The sequence below is a fragment of the Papilio machaon genome, chromosome 3 (assembly GCF_912999745.1).
Source record: "Papilio machaon chromosome 3, ilPapMach1.1, whole genome shotgun sequence".
NCBI lineage: Eukaryota > Metazoa > Arthropoda > Insecta > Lepidoptera > Papilionidae > Papilio > Papilio machaon.
In genome coordinates this window covers 6,762,108-6,784,689 of record NC_059988.1, presented here as the reverse complement: position 1 = coordinate 6,784,689, position 22,582 = coordinate 6,762,108, and the positions used below count along the sequence as shown (strand labels likewise).

The following is a 22,582-nucleotide window of genomic DNA, read 5'->3' as shown; positions in this document are numbered from 1 at the left end:
GTAAATAATCTCATACTCATATTCTTCGAGTTTTAATCGCCATCTTAGTAAACGACCGCCTGGATCTTTAGCATTAAACAACCATGTCAAGGGTCGATGGTCTGTGACAATTTTAAACTTATAACCATAGAGATATGGTCGGAAAGTGTTAACAGCGAATAGAATTGCGAGGAGCTCTTTCTCAGTTGTAGAATAGTTACCTTCTTGTTTATTTAAAGTTCGAGAGGCATAAGCAATGGGCTTATCTTTACCAATCTCACCTTGAGATAATACAGCGCCAACGGCGTAATTTGAAGAATCCGTTGTAACAATGAAGGGCTGTGAAAAATCAGGGTACTGTAACAAGGGAGCTGAGATGAGCTTTTGCTTGAGAGTATTAAAAGCATGTTCTTGCTCATGTGACCAATGGAAATTAATATCTTTTTTTAATAGGCTTGTAAGAGGCTTTGTTATGTGAGAAAAGTTTTCAATGAAGCGACGATAATAACCTGTTAATCCAAGAAAAGACTTTATGTCTTTTTGAGTTTTCGGTGTTGGAAATTTAGAAATAGCTTTGACCTTATCTGGGTTGGGCGAAACACCGTTATCTGTAATAACATGCCCTAAATAAGCGACTTCGCGCCGTAAAAACTCACATTTATCGGGCTGTAATTTTAAATTTGCTTCTCTAAGCTTGTTGAAAACTGATTGTAATTTTTGCATATGAGATTCAAGGTCATGGGAGTAGACAATACAATCATCTAAGTAAATATAACAGTGAAGACCTTGTAATCCTGAGAGGACAAGATTCATCATCCTCTGAAACGTTGCAGGAGCGTTTTTTAAGCCAAAAGGCATTCGAGTAAATTCGAATTGACCTGAAATGCTGTTGGTTGTTACACTAAAAGCTGTCTTTTCAGTATCTTTAGGATCTAAAAGGAGTTGGTGAAAACCTGAAGCTAAATCGAGCGTACTAAAATATTTAGAATGACCTAGTTGGTCTAAGATGTCAGTAATGAGAGGGAGAGGGTAAACCTCTGAAACAGTGACATCGTTTAAACGTCGATAGTCGATAACAATTCGCCATTTTTGTTTCCCGGATGCATCAAGCTTTTTCGGAACCACCCATACAGGTGCATTCCAAGGGGAAGTAGAGGGACGAATAATATTCTGATCAAGCATTTTCTTGATTTGTTTCTCAACTTCTTCTTTATGAATTTCTGGGAAGCGATACGATTTAACATGAATAGGGTCTGCATCCCTAGTATTAATAGAATGCTTAATAACATTTGTATAAGTTAAGAATTCACCATCGAGATGGAATATATCCGTATAATTGGAAAGACAATTCATTAAAGTCTTCTTTTCTTCTGGGTTTAAATGAGAGCACCTTATCTGCTCTAAAACTTTCTGAGAACGGTCAATGTTAACAGTATCTAATTGATGAATGTTTTCCAGTTGAGTGTAGTCTAACTCATTAGATGGAAGTTCAAATGGAGTTAATTTAACTTGAAAATTATCAATTTCGACTTCAGACTCTGTAGTGTTAAGAACGGAAACATTAACTCGATTATTCGGCTTTATACTCACTATACAGTTAGCTAAGAATACGCCTTCACAAATTTTATGATCTAATATTAAGGCTTCTTTCAAATTATTAATCTCAGATAAATTTGAAACTGGACACTCAATAACCATCTCTGAGCGAGGAGGTATTATATATGATGGCTTACTACAACAAATAGGTATTTCATAACCTTCTAAATTAAGAGTATTGGTAGAATATTGAACATCTATTTTAAAATGTTGTATAAAATCATAACCAATAATACCATCGTAGGTTAAATTAATCGTATCAGGAATCGCATGAAACAAATACTCAAATAAAATTTTACCTTGCGGCGAGATGCGATGTTCAAACTTTAGTTTAGTAGACCCGAGAGATTCACAATAAGAATCGTTATCACTTAAACCTTTTAGTTTAATTATTTCGGGATTAAGCACTGGATTATTTAAACTTGAATGTTTAACAATAGAAATCGTTGAACCAGTGTCTATAAGAAAGCACAAGGGCTTGATATTATAATTAGTTTTTAAGTAAACATGAGGTAGAGAAATTTTATTTTTTATTTTATTTATTGTAAATGAAATCTCATGTGAACAATCCTTAGGAGAAAAACTCGATTTATTACGAGGTTGAGGATTGTCAAAATACTTCGAATTGTCCTTAGTTGTGCCGACCTGTGTTGGGAAAACTTTATGAACACAGTTTGAAAGACTCGTAGTCTCATTATTTGCACTAACCTGTGTTGGAAAAAATGTAGGAACACAGTTTGAAGAACTTGAAGTCTTATTATTTGCGCTAACCTGTGTTGGGAAAAATTTAGGAACACAGTTTGAAAGACCCGAAGTCTCGTTATTTGCGCTAACCTGTGTTAGAGAAAATTTAGGAACACAGTTTGAAAGACTTGAAGTATGTTTATTAATAACATTAACCTGTGTTGAAAAAGGTTTAGAACCACAGGATTTAGAATTTTTTTTCGTGTCGTTTAAATTGTATTGAGGGTTCGGCAGACACGACACCGGAACCCTATTTAGTTTAAATTACAAGTATTCTCATTAGGAATGTCAACATGATGCACATTAGAGCCTTTGTTCGGCTTGTAATATGAACTCTGTGCATGTTCACTGGGTGGCGCGGAATTCCGCGACTCAGCGTTATGATTGTTCTTCGCTTTAAGTTTACGACATTCGCTTATAACGTGACCTCGATTTTTACAATAAGCGCAAGTTTTATTTGCGTTATAATTTGTTTTATAATTATTATTTATGTTCGGTGAATTTATATGAAGTAACGAATGTCTGTTTTTATTTTTAAAACATTCCGAAGTGGCGTGCCCACTTTTATTACATGTTGTGCAATATTTATTGTTGCGAGATGTTAATTTGGATAAATTAAATAATTTCTCTTCTTCAATGGCTTGTGTAATTGCTTCTGATAGAGTTTTTGGATTTCTACACCGCACAATATGGGAAAAATTAGAGTTCAACCCTAACAAGAACGTATTGAGGGCCAAATCTTCCATGGCGGCTAAGCGACCTAAAAGTTCTTTGTCATTCTCACAGCTATAATGGATGTCAGATTGTAATTTTGTTAAACAAGATTCTACACGAATAGAGAATTTCATCACATCCTCAGAAGGCAATTGCTTACATTGTTGTAAATCAACCAATAAATGAGTGGAATGTTTCTTTTCACCAAATGTTGTTTTAAGGAATTGTTTAATTTCAGACCAGTTATTAAATCTTTTTAAACAACAAGCTAACTGAGCCTTGCCTTCTAATTGTGAGATGATATATTTACACAAGACATTCTGTTGTTCTGTAGTTGCTAAGGCTATAGCGTTTTCGCAATTCGTTAAAAACGCGGGAAGTAAATCGCGGTCCCCATTGTAGGGTTTGATGAACTTTGTGAGGACAGATAGTGTAATAGAGGTCATTTTAACCTTTGCTTTAGTAGAATCGTCCTCTGAATAATCTGAATAAGATGAAGATGCGATTTCTTCAGAAATCTCGTGTTTTAGAGACATGAAATAATTTACGCGTAATTAAATTAAAACCCTACAGAACATCAGATTTAAATAAAAATATATGCACAAACAATGTAATGTAAATCAATAAAAAATTGTATAAGTTGTAAATGAAAAAATATAACTATTATTTATAATTTTGAAAATTCACTTTCACTATAATGACTTTAGAGCACTTTTCACAAAAATTGATAAAAACTCACAGTAGCAGCGATGTAACAGCAGCACGCGGGAACATTCTCGAAGATGATGTCACACGCGTGGCGCAGTAGAAATGGCGACGCCTGGCGACTCAAGGAGTCGTATTACAGCACGTCGTCACGTTGTCGGCTTCTTCCACGTAGTGCGTTCAGAATACGTGGCGCTGATGACGGATGATGAGCAGTCGGGTGTTTAGGTTTCTCAATAAAACCTGATGATCCAGGTGGTGCGGGCTCACACGTAGAGGTGGAGGCTGATCGTCGACCAACGTAGTAGCAGGTGTTGCGGCTTACCGTAATGCGGGCTTAGGCTTTTGGAGAGCCTAAGGCTTACCGTCGATTACTTAAAAAGGACTTTACACCACGGAACCAATTAATATTGGTGCAGACGAGTGGATATTTCGCGACGCCTACACCTAATAGATCCCAGTACTCACGGATTTTCCTGGGATCCCACTTCTGACACCAAATTTGTAAGGATGGCGTCCGTGGGTCCTTTTTTTAAAAAGAAATACAACACACGATTGATACACTTACTACTTTATTGGAAACTTACTAAACTACTCTATCGACTGCTCTGTAGACTGCACTGCGCTGAATTGAATTGAATTGAATTGAATTGCCGACTGCCGCGAGTCGGACATTTTATATACTTTGTGACGTCAACGACGCCCAATGACAGCTAGGGGGTTTTTGCAAGAGAAGCAGTTACTCCCTATAGTCAACTGTTCATAACAGTACGAAAAATTTTTTGCAGAAAAGCGATTTACGTGTTTGTTTTACTTTCGAGCTAGTATCTAGGTTATATAAAATCTTTACTTGTATATTAAAACATTGATTAAAATGTTGCTACACTATTTTTATAAGAAACTTGTACAGTCAGAACTATAGTAAGGAAAAAGCTAATGCAAAAACATTTAATTTCGTGTAATTTGTCATCACTGAACATTTTGTTTTGAAAATACAAAAGTAATATACAAATTCCCAACAAAATTCACGAAATCTCCAACTAAAATTTCAAATTTGGAACTAACTGTAGAGCTGTCAGATTGCCTTCGGTTTTACGTCTTGTATTTAGCTAGTGGTGATACAAAATAATTCTGCGGATATAACTTTCTCGGCCAGAACCGTTCCTACAATATTACACAAAATGTTACGTCAAAACTATTCATTAACAGTGAAGTTCCACATTAATAACTTAGTTTTGTTAAACAAATGTTTCGACAATGTAAACCTTCAACAAAGTTTTAAAAAATCTGCTCCTTATAACAGCTCGAATGAATTGGATGCTTGTTTTCATCGAAGTTTCGAAGTTCGAATATAACAGTCCGAAAACAATTTTCCAATTTGAATACTTGAAAAGTTTTGTAATGAAACCGCTTGCAGCGCTGTAACATTTCAGTGTGCAATTAGTTCCGATGTCTGTTGCCGTCCTCTCGTGCTAATTAAACAAATATCATTGAAGTTATTTACATTCTCTTCTTCCTCGTCTGATCTTTTATCAGGGTTTTAATTAACGTAAATTCTATTGTAAAGGTAATAATAGAATGTTTATTAGTGTGTATGTAAAATGAATCAAAAATTAAATATCAATTAAATATCTCTACATCCTCTCAAAACCAAAAACACACTTCAACGTTTTACTTCTTAATCTTAATTCTTGACAATTATATAACAAAATAATTGGAATTTTCTTAAGTCCAATAAAAATTTATCGCAAACCATAAGGTTCTTCCAGCGATACACGATTGCCAACGCGGTTAAACCTATTAAATAAAAGCTGTTTCCACTGCGCACCAGAACTGTTGAAAAGTCAATAAAAGCGTGTTAAATTATTCGTTACGAAACTTTATAAAAACAGAAAAAACTGTTACAGAATAAAGTACAATTTTAGCAGCTGTATCAGTTATTCAATTTTTATTTCTTTTTTATGTGAAAGCACTTTTTGTGGAAAAAACAGATGTATTATTATTTATAATGACGTTAATTTATAAAGTAGAATTATAGTAAATGACAATGATAAAGCAAACATGTTTGTAATAAATATAGATAGAGCATTAATAGTACAGTTATATTGATAAATGTATACTTGTCAGGTTTCATTAATTACTAACTCTATGTCATATCTCATCATTAATAAATCGTAACACTATTTACTTCGTTCGATTAAATAAATAAACGAATGAAGAAAATATATTCCACTAAGTTATTAGTTATTTTATAAATAAAATAGTTTTTAAAATCGGTTCCGTAGTATTTGTAGTTAGAAACGAACAAATATCAAAAACAACGTTTTTACGGCATCGTTAGCAATTTGTAAATCTGGAACACGATGTATAAATAATTCCCTCTACTTACAATGGACAAGGGATTAATCCGACTTGATACTGGGCTGGTAGGGAACAAGCGCTCTCTCGCGGGAATTACTTCCATTTCCGATAACAATACGCTTAATTCTCCTTTCCTGATCTGAAATCGACTTCGCTTAAGAATAGTTAGTCTAACAAATAGATGAACGCACACAACATATATAAAACATGGTGTTAAAAAAGTCATAATTTTTTTACAATCCTAGAAGATGCTCTACAATTTCATAGAGTTTGAATTCTATAAAATATGCGTTACGCGACGCAACTTTAACTTTTCTCATCAGCCAATAACTAGGGCCTATGTTATGAAACTGCTTTTATAATTAACTAAGTTTCTGCAACGGTTTCAAGAATATTGCAGTTATAGTTAAAATAAAATACGAGACACTTAGTGCGAGATACAGAACTTGCACGCTGTTTACGCAGCATTACAGACAAATTTAACGGACTCTCACTTCATTATCCTTTTATCATCTTTTTTTATCATGTATTATGTCACCAATTTAATCGTTGTTTTTCTGGTAAGTCTCTAAACAACACTTCCAATCACTTTAAGATTTAGTTGTATTGTCAATTCATTCAACTTTTAAAGATGGCTGTACTCAAGAATGCCTCTCACAATTCTAATCCTCAAGCTACACTTTTCTCTAACAATTCAATTTATATCCCCAATATCGTTGTATTGAAAAGCGAAAGCCACGTTGCTGAAAGCATTCAATCAATGCAACATGACTCGGGAAAGCGCTTCATAGAATAGCAGCAGTGGCTGCCCGCCTTTTATTTGCTAAAATATACGTTGCAATTTCTTTATATCAATCATTTTGATGTATTAAGTTCTTTCATAATGGTAATAACTTGAAAAATAAATATAAAATCAACTTTAAACTTAAAAAATTGTAGAAGAATTAAACGAGAGAAAATTAATTTTCGTATTCAGTTTTCTCTCGTTAATGGAAAATGAAATTTGCATTTATAAAGTTTTAAAGAGAAAATCTACTGGACCGATTTAAAAAATTCTTATGCCATTAGAAGGGTACATAATAGTTAACCGAGTAACATAAGCTATAGATATTACTAGAAAAAAAAATCCCGCTTAAGCGAAGTCGCGGGCTAAAGCTAGCGAAATATGAAACTGTAAACTGTATATTGTAACATTTTTTTAATTAATTCAATTTACCTGTTTTCAAGTTGAAGAAAATATACGCCATCGCGAAGTACAAAAGCAAAAGCGAACAATGGTTTTTATAAGCTCTTATCTAAACGAGTATCAATTGATTCCAAAAAGACATTTCTTTTTAAAATAATTACTTATCTGTTGGCATTCATCCAATTTTAAAACCAGGCTTCTTTCTCATGTTCAGATGAAAAATAATCTCATTAGTTGAAATGAAAATTGGATTTATGTTGAATAATTGCAGATGTTAAAATAACTTCAGTAACGGACTTTACGTTAACAGCTGTTTTTGATTGTTGTGATCTTTAAACTTTACGAGATCGAAATCCTAATGAAAAAAATATTAAAGTATCAATATTATTAGCAGTACAAATTCAATTTATTTATCGCATTGCCTTACACAACAGTAAGTACGCACTATAGATATGTTAGTGCGTAAGTTAGGGTGGATTTTCACTGACGCGTAACAGCCACACTGGTAGAAATAGATCAATCAGATTATATGAAGCTCGTCCTTGTCCCCGCTCTAATTCAGTGGAAATAGTATTTTTTGAAAAGGCAACGAGTCGTACTACATCAAGGTTTTTTCAATCATATTATAACTAAGTAAAATGTGTGTGCGTCTGACAGGAAATTTCTTATACCTTTGATAATATGGAGTCATTGAGGGTATAATACATAAATTCAGCAAAGAACCGCCTTCATTCTTATGTGCCATTAACATAGAGAAGCTAAGCCAAAGCGGCTTTCGTTAGGGAATATTTTTATTTTTAAGTAAGAACCAAACTCAATCAAAGGTAAAATTATTTTTTACTTGATAAAAATTATGCATTATGTATAATTTCTACATATATGCAAAATTCACAAATACGCGTAATGTTTTCTAATCTTAGTAAAATCACTAGGGAATTAAATATATTTTATGTGGATAGAAACATGATTAATCTTCCATTTTTTTCACGTCTCACAGGGACAGCGGTAATGGCCTTTTTAGGACCCTACATATACCTTTCTACCTTTCAATTCTAACTCTATTCGATAATTCTAAATTACATTCACTAAATCAAATAAATAAAACATTTCGTTACTTTACCTTGTAGAATATTTTTTATGAAAGTAGCTTTAATATTAAACACGTATATCTCTTAAATTAAACGTTTTGAAACCACAATTGACACTTCCTCTTATTAGTAAAGCTTACTTTCCTTTGCATGAGAAATTCTGAATTAAATTTTACATTAGTGAAGTTGACAACTATTCGATTTTGTTCAAGGAATCCGTAATATTCCTCCGGCCGTGCTCGAGCGAAAGTCGGAGCGTTGTTTAATGGTTCGTTTGTTAATTTCAACTTACATACGTCGACAACTATTCAGCTGCTGCTAATTTAGATCTCCAGTATTTGTACTGTAAATTGTTTACACATAACACGAAATTAGTCTTCATGTTGCTATTAAATTTATACACAAAGACACCATGGACCAAAATCTCTGTTCAAAACATATTTTATACATAGATCTTGATCTCAGAAACCAACGGTTAATATTTTAGTTTAACTGTGAAATGTTTGGCTTCTTAGTGATATTTGTCATGAACAAAACTGATTGATGACATGAAATGATGTAAATACTCTGTCTACTATACTATGTGTTTACTTACAAATACATTTCTTACACTTCTTCTTTCATTAAGCAATAGCAATAACATCTAATTGTTTAACTGTTTTAAAAAAGTCTTTATTATCGCATTAGTGAGTCGTTATTTCAATACGACCGGCAGTTTGCATAAATATAAAGCAAGCGTCGCACTAAGTCTTCGTTTAGTTAATGCAAAGAGATGTATGCTATGGTGGTAATGGTATCAAACGACGGAATTACTGTCGTCTTTGAATTGTTAACCTTATTTACTTATCTACAATGTATAAACTAGTTTATAAATTCAATTTTTTTTACATACCGTTGCACGAAAAGGTTACAATGTATATTTTCTAAATCAAAATTTTATGTATTATACAAAAACAGCGAATATTTAGTAAAAAGGGATCGCCTTGACCTATGAGCTCGGGAAATGTTGACGTAATCAATATTCAGAGTGTCATTTAATTTTTTAATTAAAATCTTAGTTTTCTCTAGAGACTAACGTTTTTTCTTTAAAAAGTAAATAATAATTTCTAGAACTGGGTTGCAGATGCAGCACTGATTTAGGTTACCTTCCTATTAACCTATATATTACTATACCAAATGGTATCGGAAATTGTCATTTCATGGTTTGTTACCTCAATCGGTACTTACGGCTGCAAACGCGATACAAATTACAGAATCACACTTACCACAACAATAGCTTCCGATTCATTATACTATGATACATACGATACATACTACATACTGCTATATACATATATGGAATATAAGTCTTTAATGAAAAAAAACCTTTATTTTATCTAGTAACATTAATTAAGTAAACATCTGGCTATGTACAGTTATTTTCAAAAAGTACAAAAATGCTACGAGTGTCCATCTTAAACCTGGGCAAACAATGAAAAAAAAATCAAATTCATACGAAATTTTTGTGTATTAAAGAATTTAAATAGATACTAGATATTTTTTCTTTTCCTATATTAAAATATACTAGGGATACTTTAAAGCTTAAGATATGTTCTCGTGTGACCGCTGGCGTATCTCCAATTTGAAAGCCACACAAATGAATCAGCTTGTTATTACGTAATGTCTGCCTTACTAAAATATAACTAGATTTTACTTGCAACTTTTAAGAAGAAGTATACAAAGTACTTAGTTAAATACTTGCATAGTCATTAACGACGATAATTTTAAGGTTCAAAACTTTGTTAGCAGTATCAGTTAAAGTGAAAGAAAATTTTTCAATGGCCATTATATTACATAGTAAAATTAACTACCACATTTTAACGGTTCATATATGTGTATATATCTGTGTAAATAAATGGGTTTCTTAATTTACAGTACCAGTAACTCTAAATCAAGAGAACTCTTAACGAAGTAGCGTTAAATTCTGCCAGATATATCCCGACTAATGACGACTCCCGACGACTTCGGCAAACATGAAAAGGGTTCTAAGCCAAAGTAAAATTAATAAAACACGCCATCAATCTAGGTAAAAAATATCCAAATATTATCTATACATATAAAAGAAAGTCGTGTTAGTTACACTATTTATAACTCAAGAACAGCTGAATCGATTTGACTGAAAATTGGTGGGCAGCTAGCTTAAAACCAGGAAACGGACATAGGATAGTTTTTACCCCGTTTTCTATTTTTTATTCCGCGCGGTCGGAGTCGCGGGTAAAAGCTAGTATCAAATAAAAGGAGCTTACAATTGTATTACAACTTTAACAATAATATTGTAACTTAAACTTATACGTTAAAGTTGCAACAATTGTATTAAATTAATTCAATGTTACATTTCAACTTAGTCATCGTCCATAACTATACGAGTACCCTTCCTATTAAATAACCCATCGAGCCGGTGTAGACAACAATCGCCATGAACAAACCGAACAAAATTGAATCCTTACTGTGTGTTTCTGCTACCAAGACACCTGAAAGAAACATCTTTCATCTCTGTCTTTTTCAATGAAAGTGAGAAGGATAGTAATGTGTTTTTGTACAAGTGTATCAACATTGGAAAGCCACGGCAATACACATACATATTTAATATGTACTCAAGAGGTAAAAGGGTCCACATCAAGAATTCAATTGTAATTCCGTATTGCGTTTATTCTATACTTTACTGATTGTTCAAAAACATAATAGGTTGGCAAAAAACAATTTAATATGAATCAAATATTAGTGGCTACAAGAAGTCTTTTTCTTCTTCTCAGCCACGTGACGCCCGCTTCCGGCATAGTCCTCCCCCAAAGATCGCCACGATGATCGGTCCTGTGGTACCAAGTATGTCCTGTGGTAGAAGTATGTCGCCAATAATATGCATAACATTTAGCACCACAAAATACTAGTTTTAGAATTATTTTCTAGAATTTGATGAAATATTTTGCTACACTTATAAGGACGACGTTAAGAATCATCAATTTAAAAGCTAATAGAGTAAAATCGTCTCTGGAGTATATTGTAACTAAAATATAAAATGTATATAATAGATGAAGCGGAAAGGAGATATATTTTTACATTAAAGCCTGAGGGCTCGGAGCCTACCCTAAGTTAGAGGTGACTAGGACATAGTCAACCACGCTGGCCCAGTGCAGGTTGGTTGACTTCACACATATCTTTGGATTTCTTCGTAGAAATATGCAACGATGTTTGCCCTTTTTGTGAGAACGTTGGATAAATGTAAATCGAAAGTCGTTAAAGACATTCGTACATATTGGGATTCGAACCCAGGACCTGCAGATTACAAGTCAAGAGCTTAACCCCTGAGCCACCGACGTTCTCTCGATACAGCTTTTATGAATTTACTATAAAACGAAGATAAATTAAAATATTATTTTTAATTAAAGAATAAAAAGTTCAATCATTCAATTTCTAAATGGGTTTGAGTTAGAATGCTTCATTGGAAAAATAAAACTTGAAAACCGTATGCGGTTGGGCCATTTACTGTATTAAAAGAATACGGTTTCTATTTTTCACTCTTACATTGTTTCAAGTTGAAATTTACAATTTTGTGTTAAAAGATTATTTAATTTTCGTAGCCAAATTTTGTATTTAAAACTATAGAACATAAATAAGTATTCATATATAGAAAAATCGCCATTAATAAATACTGTAAATGTTCAAATTCCCATTATCGTTTTCACTTACCAAGAAATCGTTATTAAAATTGCATACTCAAATAACATCAAGACTACAAATCTATTTGTAGATCGTAAACCGGTCTTCCAATAATATAAATCTTGTAATATTATAATTTTGTATAGCGCGTCATTACTACACTGACCTAGAAGAAATTATTGCGTACGTGTTGAGTACATACAATTGGCCTTTCAGAAAATTTATTTGGTACGTTCACGTTGTTGAATAATCTTTATATTGATGTTAACATGTAAAAATAAAATAAATCGTAAAACCTACAATTGAAACATACTTCTTTAAATATTTCATTCCTACTAACATTTATAAGAGTAGAGAGACTCCGTCCGTGCGCAATAAATAATCATAATAAGAAGCCTATGTGTTCTTCCAGACGATGATCTACATCTATGCCAAATTTCATCGAGATCCGTTGAGCCGTTCTGGAGATACCTTCAAACAAACATCCATCCATCCATACATCCAAACATTCGCATTTATAATATTAGTAAGATATAGAACAAATAACTTAAAAATGCTGAAGCCAAGAAGAGACTGAAAACTACAAATTATTACTAACTATCGTTTTTGTGATTCGTCTCAACGTACTTACACACTCGCTTAAGTTTCCTCATATTTAAACTACACTAAGGAACTCTATTTGTGATTACTTAACGACATATGGCAGTCAATCAAAGTTAAGGTAAAGATCGTGTAACCTCAATTCTCGCTTCTTTAATTTCTTAACACCTAAGTATAGTGCGGCATACGTCAGCGGACAATATTACAGGGCTCAGATTTGGAGCGGCGCCAGATATTTGAAGATTTGCATTAAGCTCTATTCCAATAAGAACCTAAATAAATGTATTTTCCAGTAAGAAAATTTGACGTGAGAATTCCGTTCTATTAATGGTATCCGAATAAAGGGAAAAGAACAACAAATAGAAATAACTTAAAAAAAAATTTATTGAACAATTTTAAATTTAGGCATTTTACAGAGAATTTCAAGTTGTAAAAAAAAACTGGTATCAAGAAATTAAATCATTAATTTTTAAGTTTTACTCAAATGTATATTTTGTTTGCTTTTAAATTGTTAATATTCCGAAATCCGTTAATATCCCTGAAAATCGTTAACATATTGAAAGTTCATTGTCCAATGATTTCTCAAATTTGGAACATTAATAATGTAAATATTATTTAATTAATGTACGATGAAGGCCGCAGACGATGACGGCTTCGGTGCAAATATTTTATGACGGCATCAAACTGTAAATTGGTTTCAGAGAACCGCTCGTAAATAAACTTTTACCAAAATGAACTTCATATTTATGTATTCCATCTATATTTGACAGAATGCATACGCTTTTAAGATTTAAAATATTACGATTTAAATTGTATGAATTTACGTAATAAATGTCTTGTCCTAAAATTTTAGATTTTTATAGCAATTCGCCTCATTAAGTTTGCTTCAAAAAATAGATATTTGTGATGCTGAAGTTTCTTTTGATAGAAAACTCTACTTTTAGTTCAGACAGCCACACTATGGATACATATATTATCAAATTCTTCGATCGCTGGCCTGCACAGATTTGTCAAGGGAGCTTTTTATCGCTCTTCAAAATCAGCCACCCATTGCAGCATAAATTTTCTCCGTCTACGTTTTTGTTATCCATTTAAGTCAAACCTTCTAACTTTTGCATTACTATAGATAGGTATACTTTTAGTTAATATATTCTTGGCATAGAATTCATTGAAATGTTTCAACTTACACTAAGGGGTCCGCTTAACTCTGAGTTGGCAGTAACTGTATTCACCCTGGTTTTGATTACGAGTAGTCTTTTCAACAAAAAATTCGGACCGATCATTCACTGACATCTTATAAAATTGTATTTCATACAATAGGTTCTCAAATAATGTATGTATCAATACCATTGTACATTGATCCGAGAATATAATAAGATACTATTGAAATGAGCAATATTCCAACTGGAAAACTCTGTTTAAGAACATGTATGAGACAAACATATAAGCATACATTTTCATCGTATATTTAATCAAAGAATTGACATTTATTTGAGAACAAAATAGATACTTAAAGCTCCATACAACAGAGGTCTTAAAAGTTTACGTGAAACTCCTTCCAATGCCTTTCGCTTCTCAGTTAATGTATATAATAAGCCGTAACAGTAAACGTAAACATATATTGCAACTGTGTAAATACAAATTCATTTGTTCATTGACCCATTTTTATGTAGAAACAGAGAAAATTCAATAATTTAAAGTGGAAACCGTTACAAAAAACATACAGGAACAATAACTATTAATACTTGTCTGCTTAAAATACGAAATTAAAAATAATTTTAAGCGCTCTATTATTTGTAAAGATGAAATAGTTAAAATTCGCAAAACATTTAAAAAAAATGTACATTTATTAAGTGTACGTACATTTTCAAAGGTAACCTTTCATTATCATGCGGAAGGGATCGCATGATTTATATTTCACGTAAACCTCATATATACCGATTCTATCATTGATATATCAGAGGTATAACATATAAAGAGTGGCCTTTTTATTGCTTTACATATTTGAATCACATAAAACTGTAATAAGTATTACAAACCAATAAACAAAATACAGTGATTCTTTTTTTACAAACATTTGACTAGTATTTGGCAAACATTTGTTACTAAAATATCGTACAAGCCGCAAAATAACAACTGAGGAAACGAAACAGGATTCCAAGACAGCGTAATTGACTCACGTATGGGTGAGAAAATATTTGAAAAGAGAAAAGATCGCATTTGACCTATATAAGGATTACATTGCTTTCACCATGCATGTAAGAATATAAAATACAAAGGTTTGTTATTTAATGAATTTGGAAGCACAATTTAAAGTTCTTATAAATATCCTCACAACATCGCTTTAGGGTTTAAAAGAACTATTCAGGAATTTTCTTACCTATTTGTAATACATCAAGCAGTTCATCCCTAAAGAAAGAAAATAGCAATTTAGTAATAATATTTCAGTAATGTTAGTGTATACAAAATTGTTTTAATTAGACGTTTATTTCTGTAAACCACCAAGGCTGAGCTCGACAAAACGCAGAATATCGATCTATGAATTTCATTATACAACGCTAATAACTTCATAGCCAGCCATAAACAGATAACCATTGTGTTTACAACGGATACAACGTACCTAGATAACAAGCTATTCATTAGCGTCCTCACACGATCTTCATGTATAACTACTAAATAATTGTTTAAACTTTATTTATATAAATTTTATTGGACCTATTTGAACTTTCGATAAAACTTAACAGTAATGGATTTAATAATACCACGAACTCATAGAAGACAGGTAAGAACATCTCTCATAAAAATTAATAGAACAAACCGACTCTGTCATACCTTAATGTTACATCACAACTCGACTACATTGTACTTACACAACGACTTTTTAAAAAGTAAACAAAACATTTAACACTGTTAGAATGAAAATTTTTCCTTAAAGAACAAGCATTAAAATACCGTTACTTCTAGGAAATAATTAAAACATAAGCATCGCAGATTCAAATAAAAAAACAGAAAACAGACTTGAGTTATAGCTTTAAATTACAAACGCTTTTTCGCGATATTAATGCAGGGAAAAAGCTACAAAAGTAATATTTTATAAAATCCTGACTCACAGCCAACAATAAGAAAAGAAATAACTTATAAAAAAATGTTTCTTCAAAAATGTTCATTTCTTTACGTATTATAAAATGTTCGGTCTGTATTATATCATTTGAATGTCTACATTGGATTGGAACAGAAACCTGTCTGTCTGTCACATTTGTAGCTTCATACCTTGAATAAAGGAGATATGAACGCGGAGTATGCTTTGTGTTATTAAAGGCCTGAGAATTCGGGTCGCTGGACGAAATGCACTGACTATGGCTCGTTGTTTCAGTTCCATTCTATTCAATTCAGTAACCGGTAAGCTTCAGTGTGCCGGCGGGAATCCTGCCGATTGGACGTGTCGATTCCTCTGCAGTTTACATTAGAAAATTCATTGTAACGTGCTTGGAATAATAATTATAAAAAAATTATTTTAAATTTAATAATTTACAATTAAATTGTATAGAGGTATTTCATAATATAAATCAATATAGTTAAAGTGTATGTACATAGGATAACGTGATCGGTGAGTACAGCATGTAAAACGCATAGTTAAGCTATAAATAACTGAAACATAAAAGACCTACATCTAATACAAAGAGTGATTTTATGAATAGAATTAAAATTCAAATTCAAAATCAATTAAATTGTTACTAATTCTATACTTTAAATTTTAACTGTAAAATATCCGCCTATCATCTATCTTATAAGTAAAAAAAAAAACATAAAAACCTACATATTTTAGTGATGTAAATTATCTTAACACGTTTTATTACATCAATAATTTTTTCACAATCTCCACTGATTAGTGTAGTCTGGTGGTTTCTATTTTGGCTGCTAATTAGAGGTAGAGTGGAGTACACCTCACTTCAACTTTTTCCATTATATTCTATTCAAGATAAAGGTAGTCAAAGTGAACAATAAAGTTTTATTTAGCAATACGTTGTTAAGTTAATATTATGGGATACAATTCAATTTAGTTAACCGTTAAATAATAAAAAGAACTTCCTGAAAAACGTTCACGCGATGTTCACTAAGATATTATTGCCACAAATAGCATTAAAACCCATAAAATACATACATAAATCAGCCGTAACCAACTAATTCTAAAAAAATAGATGGGTTTTTTAATTTAACTGTACAATTTTTGACTAAAAATAAATTAGACATCAGCAAAATAATATAGTAAAAGGCGCTCAACCTAGTTTCAGTTTAAACGTGCCTGTAAAAGGGGAATAAACCACTACCACATATTTCAAATTAATTTCTCTTAATAGCTCACTTCGCTAAAGCGACAATGTAGTTGATAATTTACTACTAATTGAAACTTTATGTGATTTTGCAACAGTTTCTTTTCACAAAGATAACATGAGTTTTAAATTAATCTTAATTAGTTCTTATTCAATCATATATATTACATAAACATTTAGAAACATGATCAATTTTTTTTGGGAGTAATTCATGGTGATAAAAATTATTTTATTGAATTTTCATAATATTGATCATGCATCGGAGTATAATAAATTGAAAGTTATAAGACTTAAAAACGTTACGTTACACAGCATGTGGTTATAGCCATCAATCTCTTACATAGGGTGGTTTATGTATGTAGTGTCGACTTCCCACTCACAAGACGTATCATCTCATATCTTCATGTAACGAAAACAAATGAGATTTTGCTCCGTATTTGATATATAATAATCCGAGGAAATATCGCGTAGATGTGGCTTTTCGCAGTAAGATTCCTTTGCCGAAACACCTGTACAATATTTTTCTCCATTTTTTTTAAGATAACAAGTATTTTTATAATGTTTTATTGTAAAGATGTTTGAAAGTAGAATTTATTTACATGTATTCATATCTTATATCTATTCTAATGCCACGATAGAGATTCTAAAGCATTTCTTAATAATTCCTATGAAGAAACATATAGGAACCAAAAACGTATTATTTCAATCGAATTCTTCAATCGTTAATTGGTTAAGCGAATAATAACCTAATTACAACCTTTCAAATAAGAAATTAGTTTAAGTACTTACTACACCTTTTTCTCTGGGAAACTTTAAGGATCGTTTCTTCTGTAAAATAGCACGTCATTTACAAAAGATAACAACGTGAAAATAATATGTGAATTTTAAGCAGATACATTATAATCTTAGTTTTCATTTTTTATAATCTTACATATTTTAAATTAACGTAAAGTGAGTTCTTGATTAATAAGTGATTTTAATAAACAAATCTTTAGTTGACAAGTATTTTTAATTTAAACTTTCTTTAAACAAAAAAATAATCTCTTTTAATTTACATTTGCCCTATTGTTTAGAATGAAAATGACTCGGTCAAGAACTACAGAGTCCTTAGGAATATTAGAACAGCTCAGCACAAATGCCGCTACGACCACAACTCGGACGACAACAGCTGCCAACGTGGTGTCCGTCGCCAAGTCTAGCTCGGGCGGGAACAAAAGACCTCCCATCATCATATATCCTACAGGTATATTCATAACTCTTCTTACGTTGATAAAGATCATATTAATCGATTCGATCGTTCTAAAACTTAACACATCATAGCAAATGAATCACTAGTATTTAGAGTATGTTTGTATGTATACTAGCTGTCACACACGACTCCGTCTGCACTCAATAAAAAATCGTTATAAGTAGCATGTGTGTTCTTCCAGACTATGTTTTATATTTGTGCCAAATTTCATCAAGATCTGCTGAGCCGTTCCGGATATATGGACCTTGTATCAAATATACATCTAAACTTTCGCATTTATTATATTAGTAAGATTTCTAGGAAATATTTGATATTACATTTTCTTAACTACAAACTATTTTTAATTGGGATGCTTCAATGCAAACATTCATAAAATTAATCATATGGCTTGATTGACCGCTTAGTAAAACGCTATCTTATTATTAGTTATAAGTAAAGCTATAACGTATTCATATCTCATGGTTTTTATGATATAGCAGACTATAAAAGCTAATGGGCACCTACCTAAATGTTTCGGGAAGACTCAGAGGTACAGTACGCGTCGTATAATCAATTAACATTAAACGTAATTTCTACACGACCTTCTGTAATATTAAATTGCCAAAAACAAGTTTCGAATACGTTAAATAATATATTAAACCCTCACGACCATTTTGTCATCATATACGAAGAACATTTTGTAGTTACATAAATCTTTTGAAGATACTATTGAGTATTTCACGATTCACTAGAAAAATTCAAAAAATATTTCATTCGTGCGCAATTAATTGTACTGCTGTCCTTTTAATTTTGCATGTTATTTTAAAATTTCTTTTTTATTACTCTAATTTCATTATGTAGTATAAGTTAGTTAAATACGTTTTAAAACAGTTATTTTTGGAAATATTTTCTTAAATAAAAATGAATGTTTTATTAAATAAAACATCATTACCCATGGTAACACATTTTACAAAATAATTTCATGATGCAAAAAACCTTACTGAGCCGCGCATTTTTCGTATCTTTTAATCGTCTAAATGGGGAAAAAGAAGACTTTAATCCTCCTTACTAAGTAGGAGCGCTGTACGCGAGACTCACGGAAATTAATTATTCAAAATTGTAATACTTATTTAATTTTAAGGAAGTTTCATATGTATATATACTGGTGTCACTCCACTGACTGGAGTTACGTTACTGAATCCAGAAAACAAAACTCAGTCCCCTTTATGGAGCGATAAGGTCAATTTTACGCTCATTTGCTACCCTCAAAAAGATTCAACTTAATATGCCGCATTACCATATTCCATTAATAAAACAATAAATACACGTCAAATGAAAGTATTTTCGTAACCAATGCTGAATCTGTAATATCCAAAGCATTTTATTACTCTGTGGTAATCGACTTATTTAAGCTTTGTATGAATATATCCACCTACAATCGACCTTGTAAGCTAACAATAAATGGGTTCAGTTGTACACATTTATCCCGAATTACGTTACATGACGGAGAAGAAAAATTCAATAAGCTAAAGTAGTAAATGCGAGAGAGTATAGAATCTCAATAGTGATTTTTTAAAACGCTTCACTGTTATAAGGTGTATTCAATTTTTTAATAACGAAATCACTTTGTTTCAGTTACACCCGAATCAATAGTTGTACCGATTGTTTCGTGTATATTTGGTTTCCCGTTGCTCGCGTTAACAGTTATCTGTTGCCTCAGACGGAGAGCGAAATTAGCAAGGTAAGTAAGTAACGAAAATTACTAATAATTAACCGTAATTGGAAAATTATTGGATGCGGGATGGATAATAACCCTCATTAATTTAAAGCCGTAGAGAATATTTAACAGATAGCTATCTTTTACATTATTATATTTACCTATTCAACAACAACACAGATAGTTAGAAGATATTCCCGGATCGATTTGCTTAGCAAAAGCACATCACCTGAGAAATCTGCAACAATTGTACCACTTTCAGGTAGCTGTTGGTAATGTGTGAATATTTACTTAATTCGGCAAAATAGAATTGACCTTAATTTTCGTAACAGATTTTCCCAATAGGAGACAATGATGGCACATTTAGGTACTCGTAACTGTCGCCGGCTCGCGTATCGTTGACATAACCTTGCTTTTATTTTTATCGGTTTTGCTGTGTAGTGTTAGAGCCAGGGCGGGTACTTTGAAACTTGATTATATCTTTTTATTACGACGCTAGGAAACAGCGTGGTTTCTCTTTTAAGAAATGCGACTGTAGAACAAACATAAAAAGAATGCCAGCCATAAAATTAGTATATACCTACCCTAATAAATAAGCTTTAAATAAACCCTAAAACGCTACAAATTACAAAGACGCGCTTTTGCAAAATAAAATTTGTAAATAAAATTAAGTCACCATCACACTTATCTTGTAATATCTGAACGAAGGTATTAAAGCTAAATTTATTTAAATAGAGAACGCGCAAGACGTCGTAATTGTGAGTTGGACAGAGGAGAGCTGTCCGTGGTGCGGCTGTCCCCTGTGAAGAATCGTGCGCGAGCCGTGAGCTTGGTCCGCTCGCCGCGCCCTCTACCTACCCTAGAACTGGACACGGTGCTTGAAGAACGTTCAGACCCCGAGCAGACAACACTATCACAAGTAACGATAAAAAAGCTACACATTTTCGCCTTCTTTTCATATCATAATGTATTTTGTTCATTTTAAATCTCGTACTTCGACGATAAAATCTAATGTAATAATTAATTTTAATTATACGATAAGATTATTATGCGGGGATTTTATTATATGAGAAATGAAAAAGGTCTCTTTAATGTTTCATGAAAATTATTTCCACGCGCATGAGCTAATTTTAGAAATTTCTTCTCCGGGACTAATTGTATGTAGCTGTCGCTGTCGTGTAGACCTCACTGCAGTAGACCAATATCAGTGGAATGTAATTCTACAATAGAATAAACGGGGTAAATAAAAGCCAATATAATATAAGAATGTCTATATTGAGATGTCAAGGCTTTCCACAGTTGTGTTTTCTTCCTAACACTGAGTATATCCAAATATCAATTATCAGGTTGACATAACACCGGACCGTGAGGTGGGCACGATACTGTTTGGTGCGATGGGCGCGGTGGGCACAGCGGCAGCAGCAGCGGCGGCGTGCGCGCGTGACATCTAGCGGCGCGACTCGGCCCAGCTCGGCGCACGCTCGCCGCTCTGGGCCGCACTCACCAGCCAACCTCTCGACGAGGAGGACGTGGAGGAGGCGTCCATTAGCTGCGACAGCTAGCAAGAAATTGAAGAACATACCGTTGTCGATATCGGCAAACGTATGAAACTGTTCTTGGACATTCCACTCAGATTTTAATCTATTGCTGTGTAAATAAGTGCTAAGGCTATTTCGATTTGATCGTCAATATACGTATAAATTTCTGTGAACCTGTATATATCACTGTAAAAGAATTATTACACAACATAAACTAATGTAATCTAGAGTAAGTGTAGTCAACCTTTGTAGTCTTCCTTACGTCAAAAAAGTGTTCCATAAAGCGTAATTAAATCACACTGCTTAGTTCGTTAAAATATTTTTAAATTCGCAAAATTCGTGTGACGTCAACAACTTAAAAAAAAAACTTTAAAATGTAATTAGCTGACTCGTAGTCTGCCTAATTGGCTATATCTATTTTAGGTCGTATTATGACCGAATATAAAAGTTTTATCTTTAAGAAGCACAGTATAAAAGCTTTGACCTGATTGCAAATAATTAAGTGTTGTCTTTTGTTCAGACTTTAATACTGTTGGCGGATATTTGCATTTTGCATGCACAATAAAGTTCTAATTAGTAATTTTGACACTAGAATATTAAAACATTGAACAGAGCATTTTTAAGCGAACAACATGGTTATTACAGCTTCCACTATTTTTGTCTATTTCCATTAAAAGTGTTTTAAAGTGCCGTGTGAAAATATTAGTATCAATGAAAAAAAAAATTCAGTCGAATTGATAACCTCCTTCTTTTTCAAGTCGGCTAAAAATACAAATAACGCTTACAAAAATATAAGCACAAAGCTTTAAACTTACAAAATAACTTTACTTATGCATGTATTTGATAGTCGTAGACAAAGTTAAATTTTCTTCTTTTAACAAAATGGTCTTCGCTAAGATATATATTGATTCTGTAAAAGCTCTTTTTCATGCACTTAATAACCTTTATTTTAATAAATATTGTAAAAGTATTTTATTACGTAAAGAATGATTTATAAGGATAATAAAAGACTCTTTAACTACTGTAATTTGCAAAATATTAGAAATTAAAACAATGAAAATAAAGTAGAACAATTAGGATAAGTGTGACACATTCAAAG

General features: G+C 32.3%; 1 protein-coding gene across 1 annotated transcript; it reads left to right on the top strand.

Annotated features, from left to right (window-relative positions):
* Positions 1-16,216: 16,216 nt before the first annotated feature.
* On the top strand, positions 16,217-21,640 carry LOC106710355. The gene is made up of 5 exons (XM_014502375.2): positions 16,217-16,276; positions 18,074-18,243; positions 19,864-19,969; positions 20,681-20,864; positions 21,292-21,640. Exons 2-5 carry the CDS (start codon positions 18,075-18,077, stop codon positions 21,394-21,396), a joined length of 564 nt encoding a protein of 187 aa, XP_014357861.2. The 5' UTR covers positions 16,217-16,276; position 18,074; the 3' UTR covers positions 21,397-21,640.
* Positions 21,641-22,582: the final 942 nt, after the last annotated feature.